This window comes from Morone saxatilis, unplaced genomic scaffold, assembly GCF_004916995.1.
Source record: "Morone saxatilis isolate NCDOM2014 unplaced genomic scaffold, NCSU_SB_2.0 Contig3, whole genome shotgun sequence".
Taxonomy (NCBI): Eukaryota; Metazoa; Chordata; class Actinopteri; family Moronidae; genus Morone; species Morone saxatilis.
Window position 1 is genome coordinate 16087786 of NW_023339873.1, and position 8889 is coordinate 16096674.

An 8889-nucleotide genomic window follows, 5' to 3' on the forward strand; every position below is an offset into this window, starting at 1 on the left:
CATTTTACAATGTTTTGAAAACAGTCTAAGAGTTCATGATCTTGTTGCCCACAGACGACAGCGTCCATGATGGCAATGAAGAACTAGACCAAGATAAAGAGGAAGAACAGAAAAGAAAAAGGAGAAGAAGGAAAAGAAAACCAGCCCTTTACCAGCTCTCTGGGAAAGATGCAGCAGTTCCAGGGAGTGAGTCGGGCATGTGTCAGAGTCAGACACCTGTGGATGAGGGAGGAGAGCGCATTAGCAGGAACAAGAAGAGGAAGCTGAAGAAGAAACACAAAGAAAAGCTGCTCTCGTGGCCTGATGCCCGGCGCTGCTAGCCCTGGAGTTCACATACAAAAAAGAGGAGGAGGAGGAGAAGGATGAGAAGGATAACGAGCAGAGAGCTGCTGAGGTGTCAGACTTCCTCAGGACAACAATGGAAATCTATATGTCAGATTGTAAGTAGAGAGCAGAGGTTTGCTTACCTTTCTGGATCAACTGGTTTCTTATGTTCTCTGTGCTAAAGCTTGTAGCTAATTCATTATTAAAAAATCCTTACAAGGAATATTTTGATTTTACTTAATTTTGGGTGCTATATTACACAAAGCTGGTGGCTTTCTAGGATGAAGTATAAAGCAAACACGTAATTAAATTCCACCAAATACTGAAAGCATGTCAATGAGAACTGAATTCACTGGACGTCTGTGCTTTTTTTAAAAACATGATGTGACAGAATAAACAAATAATCCATAATAGACCTTAATCACAGCAGCCATTTTGACATGAAATAGTAGGGAAAACACAGGTATTATCAGGGACACTAATTAAGGTTCAGTTCCATTTAGTTTAGCAGAGCCTTCCAGTGAGCCAACACCCTGACTCTGACCTAATTAGTATCATTGGTGACGCCTGTAATTACCCTACTATTTCACGTCAAAATTACTGCTGTGAAAAGTGTCTGTTGGATCAACGTTTAAAGGCTAATGGTAAATTGCAGCAGCATTAGAATGTACTAGATGGAGAAACTGTTCTTTAATTGCGTGTCTGTGTCTGAGTGCTGAATGAAATCAAGCCAAGATAGCCCACTTTTATAAAAGTTAGAAATCATGTTTAGAACAGGGATAATTAGACTGACAATACAAAATCCAGTTTATGGAAAGAAATTGCACTCTTCAGTCACTGAGTTTTTAATCAAGGCTTTGAACTCGCCCAGAGAAACAGATCTATTAAGCCGCAGGGTGTGCTGAAGATTAGGCCATGACCAGTGTTCAAAATAAGAGAAAGGTAGAGGAGCCTCATAAATGAGTGAGACTAATAATAAATGGGTGAGACTGCACAGCTATCAGTTGCACCCAGTCTGGCATTGTAAATGAAAAAAATAAACTAGTGCTGTTTCTCTATTGTGATGACACAGAGTCTCGACAGTTACGTGTAGCGTGTCGATTTTGTCATCTCAGTTTGGATTACACTCTAATGTTAGATACAATACTAAATTATGATATTGATTAACCGGCTGCCTCTCACTTCCTCTGTGCTCCCCCAGCCTCGTTGCGTGTGGACAAGCTTCCTCTCCTGTCTGGGATACTGGATGACCTTCTAAGCAGCATAGCCAGCGGAGACAAGCCTACCTCTGTCCTGAAGCAGCTCTACAATCTCAAGGCATTTGTCCAGCAAAAAGAGTCAGACAGACTGGAAAAGGCGCTGGAGGAGCTCTGTAACACTTCTTCTCTGTCTGCAGGTCAGTACTGCATCACATTACCTGCCGCTCCACGCCTGTGACATGTATTCATGCCCGTCTCTGTCCACACCGGCCTCCTCTTGCCGGGATCTGTCCCAGGCCCGTTGTTGACCTGTCCCAGCAGGTTAATACATGCCTCTATCTGTCCCTGCTTGCCTTTTTATTCTATGCGCCCTTACATTGATCTCCATTGTTCACCTGAGTATGCCTGCCCTTACTTGCCTTCATGAGCCTTTACCTGTTCGTGCCTGCCCTTAATTTGCAGTACCGGAACTAGTCTTGTCCACATTACCCCTCCACTATGAGTTAACTAACATGTTTCTACTTGTTCATCTTTACCCTGTCAACAGCCAGAATCGCTCATGAGTCCCCGGACGTGTTTTTCACCTGTGCATGTTTGTGTTTGTGCATTTGCATGGTTGGCTAGCTGGCTGCATAATAGGATCAGCAGGGACTTTGCTGCTGTCACACGCACAAGTGTTTGTGTCTGGGAAAGAGAGGGAGAGCTAGAGAGACCAGCCAGGATATTCAGGCCAATGCCATGTCAGTGACCACAAAGTGACGCTTGTCTCCGCCTGTCCCTGTCGCCAAGACAACACCGCGTCGAAACTAGTTTGCTATCTCGCGAGCAGAGCCCACAATAGAGGGCTCTTTAGTTGTGCCTATCCTCGCCATCGACCTGCTTCACAGCTGCCTGAAAGCTTTTCTAACCCCCCTTGTTCCCACCCGCCTCATATTGTATGAGTCATGCTTCGATTCAGTGTTTTTAAATGCTGCTGTTTTTGAATGCAACTCCGCCAGCAGGTTTCTTTAGAGCAGAATTCCCTGTGAATGAATATTTCTAGTTTGCAAAGATTTACCTCAGTTAACTCATCTTTGCTATGTTGGCTGGTATTCTTGCTGTATTTGACTCACCTTTATAACATCACATTAACATTACAATATGACAATTTTAAAGAGCCCGTCCAGACATGTCTTGTTCCACAAAAACAGATTCCATAGATAAAAGGCATCTACTCTTTCTAGCTCATTAAAAACTTCAAAATCTGAATGAATGAATATGCAAATTTTGTTTTCCTGCTGGACACAAGATGTCTCCTACTTTACTGTCTGTTTGTTCGCTGGTGGTTTTGAGTTTCTACATCACACTAAGTTGCATACTGTACCGAGAATGACTTCCAAACTATCTGTGGTCACAAATCATGCTCGTAAAATCAGATTTTCAGTGAGCACAGAGAAATTTTCGCTTGCAGCGGATAAATGTGAAAACATCCTTCTAGTGTCAAACAGTAGATACACTGCACATACATCATTCTGCACAGTAAAGCTCAAACATCCAACTGTAGGAACAAGAACAAAAACACATTTTTGACTGGGTGGGGTCATTTGACCACCTTGTTAAAGAAGCATTCTGTATTTTAATGTAACCCACATCCCCTGCCATACAGGAGCTAGTCCATGTGCTTGTGGAGAGGTTTGCTTTTAAAGTTGTTCAAGTGAGTTCACTGAAGCTCTCCTCACTCTTCACTCAGCCCCAATCAATTGAGTGCAGGAGCAGGTCTAAAGCAGATTTCCTTTGAACATATTTTACTGCACCCTGGAGTTCCTCTCATGCATGACATCGGCTTGACTGCTCCCCTTTATACTGTCCATTTTATGTTTTACATAGCTTCGCTTAAATTAATTCTTTTCAAGAATAAGAATTTCACGAATAAGTAAAAGAAATATTCTGTCTTGGGTTAGAGACAGATGTGTTAAGTTGAATGCCTACACGCAACACTAGCTGGAAAAGTTTTGATTACTTATACTGAAAATACAACAGCAAATAAATCTCTGTGGTGAAAAAACACTGACTGTTCCTCTGGTATTGTGTTGTCAGCAGCAGTTTCAGCTGTACCTGAAATGTTGCTCTCTGTCTCTTTTGTGTTTTAGAGGAAACCACTGCAGTCGTTTCACTGTTCCAATACTGGATCACAGACATTCTTCCCATGCAGGGAGACAAGAAGACAAGGCTTTCTACAATGCACCCATGAGACTGCCAGTCACAGTGAAACAGAGACTCCAGTGAAGGATTATTTCCATCACTTTAGACAAGAAAGTTCTGGAATATACCAAGTTGCACACTGTTGGACTTTACATGATGTTATTTAGAATATTTTTATAATTAAATGTTTTTTGATCTATATATGACTTTGTCTGATCTACTTTCATGCCTTATATTGTACGAGAAGAAAACAAAGCCAGTTAATGCTCAACAAGGCAAATCCTTCCGCCCACCACAAATAAGCTCGGCGCTGTCATTATCGACTGAGCTGTTACTTACTTCCTTGTTTGTTAGAGTTTTATGTAGTTCAAATGAATCGAACATTTAATTTGTATTAACATAACACCCATCCTCCTCATCTGACCCCTAATTGCCAGAGAAGCAAATGTCAGCTCTGCCGGAGCTCCAGTGTTGTTTGCGGATGTTATGACATTTAAACCCAGCCGGTTAACCTAATAGCTTCTCAATTATCTACACTACACTCCCCACAAATCAATTTTTGACAGAGTTGCTATTCCACATGCCTTTTCAAATTGGCTGTTTCACCTAACTGCACTGGATTGATTAATAGTCTTTGGGGAGGTAATACTGATGGTACAAATGGCGTTTGAGCAGATAGTAATTATGGGGCTGAATGATAAAAAACAATAACTAAACTCATAACATGAACCCTAAAACCACTTGCTGCCCTTACCTAACTGCCCACTCAATATAGCAACGGAGTATGTTGTTGATGGACTTTGGGCACCAGTACCACCTAGGGAGTCGGTAGCTTAACCTTCCGCATCACTGTGCCTGTGTACAGCTCAGATAATCTATTCTAATACATTTACCTGTAGCTCTATGCCAGGAGATAAGTTCAGTAAAAGGCCAGAGAATTATCTCGGCTGGACGGTGCCATTGTGATGACCTGAGTCAGAGCTGTCTGTTACGTACCGGCTCTGGAGGAGCTAGAATGCACCAGTAGACACTGGCAGGTTATAATGTACACTATAACACACAGCTCACAGAGTGTGTGTGTGTGTGTGTGTGTGTGTGTGTGGTATTATAGTGGTGAAAAATTTGCATGAGGGTGGCCATCTGTGGCCCTGTCTTCATGGATGGAAACACCTGGTGCTGTGTCTGATGAAAGCTCATGGGCTCATTCTGCAGACATTAGCCAGAGGAGACAATAAGGGCAAAGAGCACATTGCCTGATATTCTTATGCAACATAATATAAAGGTGATCATCTGTAGTTTTAGTGCTCTTTTTTTAGCCATGCTAGCAGCTTGGCGGTTGGGATGGCAATGTCAGTCTGTTGCTCAATCAAGCACTTTAGTCCACTTTTCCACCACTTTATCTCAACCACTCTTGAATGGATTGCCATGACATTTGGTATAGATATCCAAGGTGCCCAGAGCATGAATCCTAATGACTTTGGTGAACCACTAACATTCTCTCAAGTGCTACCAGCAGCTAAAGTATTTATGTATCCAGTGAAGTGGCTCAACTTATAGTGGACGGATTGACACAATATTTTGTATAGACATTCATGGCTCCCAGACAATGCATCCTAACTACTGACATTTCCTCTACCACCATGAGTTTTAGAGGTTTTCTGTTTTTAGGGATATGTCTCAATAAGTCTTGGTTGGATTGGTAAAGACATTTATACCCCCCTCAGGATGAATTATAATAACCTTGATGATCCCTTGAACCTACAGAGAAGTATCACCTGAATCTTCCACTCCCCTCGGATTTACAGAGCTTTATAATGAATTTCAGCTCATGGTTTAGCCGTCAAGCCTGCGACTGCTGTTTTGGTTCACTCTCACAGCTCTCTTGTTTTCAGTGGACAAAGCTCTAAAAACCCACTGTACACTACTTGCACAGCACCAAATGGCAAATGCTGGGGGCCGTGGGGTAAACAGCCCAAGTTAGCAACTAGCTGGTGAACATAGTGGAGCGTTTAGCAGCTAAAGAACCAGGTATTAGCATCAGGAGTTAATATAGAGACCAAAAACATAGCTAAAAGAGAGTGAATATCAATGTTCGCTATATCAATTTAAAATTTGATATGTCAGTGTTGTGCTCACAACTTGTTTCTGCTGCCACCAAGTGGCCAAAAAAATCAATTATTGCAGGTTAAACTCCACAATGAGGTCAAAACTCGATTTTGTCCAGTACTTTGGTTTATAACTAGAATCCTGCAAAACTAATGACATTCCCATCCACTTCTGCATTACTTTGTGTTTACTGCTATCAGCATATTGGCTTTGTCATAAAGTTTAGATTAGTCTTGTTAACATTTGCACTAATGTCATTAATAGGTTATAGTTTTCACCTACAGCAATGTTATATGGTTTCTTTTAGTGTTTCAGTGGCATCATGACTTTGCAGCATCATTGCCAGGGTTTGAGATTATTCATGGATGCATGAGTTTGGAGGCAGAATTAGGTCCTATTACCAGAGATGAGAAGAAGGTCATTGTTGGCTGCTCGCTGGAGAGAATTCCTCTCCAGTGAGAGAGACGTTATCAGCACAGCTACCTCATTATAAGACCTCACTCTGAGTCGAGGACCCCGAGGCCAGGAAGGATATTAAAGCTTAAAGAAATTTGCTGACATGGCAGGAGAAGTCATTCTCAACATCAACAGGAAAACATCCAAATCAACCCACTTGGCAGATTCAAATGGATTCTAGTGGTTCTGACTTCAAATGACATAGGCCTCCTGTATAAAGCTATTAAAGGAACTGCTGAAGTAAGAAATCAGTTACAGCTGATGGTAATGTAGGTACTGTACTTTACCAGAATTAGCTTACTTCTCATTCATCATTTTGCACAAATTGCACATTATTTTGATGGCAAAATCCTGGAAATGTTCAGAACAGAATTTAAAACTTTGACAATGACTGTATGCACACTGCTATCTGCCCACACAGTGTGTACATTAACACCCCTCTGATTCTCCACACACATACACCATATATAGTACATAGATGAATACAGTGTATTATGACTGGGTGAATAATTACATTGTTAGTAAGAATATTTTATATTATTTTATGTATTGATATTTATCACAATGTGCCAACTGTATGAAACATTATATAGAAATGCTTGATGTTTAAACTGCATTCCACTGTTATGCAATACATCAGACAAAACAGTGTACACATGTAAACCAAAAATAAACCCCCAGTAATATCTTAATTAGTTTTTAATAACTGCACAGTGAGCTTGAAGTCATTCATTTCCACAACAGAATTTAAAACAACAGTACGTCATTGCAATATGATTCCCCTAAAATTTGATATACATTGATATTTAAGTATGAGCCAGCTCTACACTCCTTTCAACCTTCCTTCTGTTCAGACAGACTTCAGTGTGCCAGCTCCTGTAATCCCCTTAGGCACACCACCTGCAGACTGTGTTATGTAAAGCAAAGAAGGAGACATTATAAGAGCTGACCAGACTGTCCTGCATCACAGAGCTGAGCACAGGTTGAAGTGTCCAAACACACAGGACAGGACAGACCCGCCGTCAGTGGGTTTCCCGTCCTGGGAGTCCAGGAAGAGAAGCCTGAGTAAGAGAGAGAGAAGAGAGGATGGAGAGACAGAGAGACAAGTGTTATCTGGGCTCTAACTCAGTCCTGATCCAAAATGTTTTTCAGAGTCCCAAGACTGACTCCGGGCTACATCAGGCTGCTGCAGGTGAGTTGGGCAATTTGGGAGGTTTTGGAAGTGTTTGATGGTTTTTGTCAATTTGAAATTCCATCAAATGAAGTGAAACTGGTGAGATTTAGACTCAAGTAGATGCTGTGACCACCCACAGAGTGCTGTGATTTTTACTCTCAGAAGCATAGTGACACTAAAGTTGCAGGAAGGTAGAGTGCTGAGTCATTGGAAGTGTTATGATCTAAGAAGCAGAAGTGGATTGTACTGTATTGCAATTTTTCTGCATCAAGCAACTTGCTTTGATTAAAGACCTTTAAAACAAAAAGGCAGAAATCTCTGTCAATGCTTTGGATTTGAAGTCCCAATTACACAATGCTTGTCATGCTCTGTCTGCACTGGCTCTTATGGAGTAGAATAAAGTGGCAGATGAAATGACGTTGAGAGTTCTGAGCACAGCCATTGACGTAATGAAGTGTTTGCAAGGTACTGGTTTTATGGGTACGTACAGACGTTTATAGCCTTATGCCACCATTATGCTGCCATTTTTGTTTTTTGTCATGTGTCTTAACAGATGATGGAATACTGTACTATCATAATATATTTCACACTATCCACAAATACAAGTTCGCTCCAGTTTTCTGTACCAGTAACTATAGGGTGCCTTTTGTCTTAGCTCACAAAACACAATCACCTTTTTGTTGGCGTTTACCATAAACAATAGCAAGATCCAAGCCTGTGACAGCCCATTGCGTTGTAAATGGAAATGGGAACTGGGTGAGTGAGCTACAGGAATGGCTTCTTAACTGTCTGTGACACAGCTCCATTAGAAACTATGAAGATTCTATTATTTGCTCCTCTATGCTCTTTATAATTGTCAAGGGCCCACTGAGGAAATTGCCCATGTCACAAAATAGACGAGCTTTTTGTTTGTCAAAAGAGACAGACTGCAATTTGGTAAATGAGCGAAGATGAGTTTTTAATCTCTTTGGCATTGGTGGGAGAGGGCTAGATAGGGTGGGGGCTGAGGTGAGCATGTTTAAGCTCACTCATGTGATGCAGACAAATGTTTCGAAAAAGGGCTGCAAGGCATGTTGTCCTCCTGTGCTCTATAGGCCTGAAAATTGATCCCCATCCATGCATATAAATGGGAATCAATGTTGAATGTTAATAAATGAGGACACTTCGGTCATTCTTTGCCAGGAAGTTGTGTTATTTCTGGACTGCTTTTAAAGCAGTTCTGATTTTGTTAATTTATCTTAAATACTCAAATGCAACATTTCTCTCTCCATTATTCTCCCTTTTCAGACCCAGGCCTATCATAACGTGTCTGTGACGCCTCCAGCTGAGAAGAACATACCCGGCATGGCTATGCTGCTGGGGGCCGTGGGGATCGGGATGTGTGGCTACAGCTCCAGGCAGTTGGCCCTCCACCACCGGCCCTCTGCACGTGTGCTGCAGTTGGTTGGC

General features: G+C 41.7%; 2 protein-coding genes across 2 annotated transcripts in view; both read left to right on the plus strand.

Annotated features, from left to right (window-relative positions):
- LOC118336945 (glutamate-rich protein 1) overlaps positions 1-320 on the plus strand; it is a 4281-nt gene extending 3961 nt beyond the window's left edge. Inside the window, exon 4 of the mRNA XM_035673717.1 lies at positions 55-320. Within this exon, the coding sequence (XP_035529610.1) occupies positions 55-320 (266 nt within the window). The remainder of the gene's footprint in view (positions 1-54) is intronic.
- A 24-nt stretch (positions 321-344) lies between these two features.
- LOC118337654 (glutamate-rich protein 1-like) lies at positions 345-3903 on the plus strand (the record flags this gene model as incomplete). The annotated part of the gene is given in 3 exon segments (XM_035674776.1): positions 345-440; positions 1526-1720; positions 3653-3903. Coding segments are annotated over 3 exon segments (318 nt in total). The 3' UTR covers positions 3754-3903.
- Between the last annotated feature and the right edge of the window lie 4986 nt (positions 3904-8889).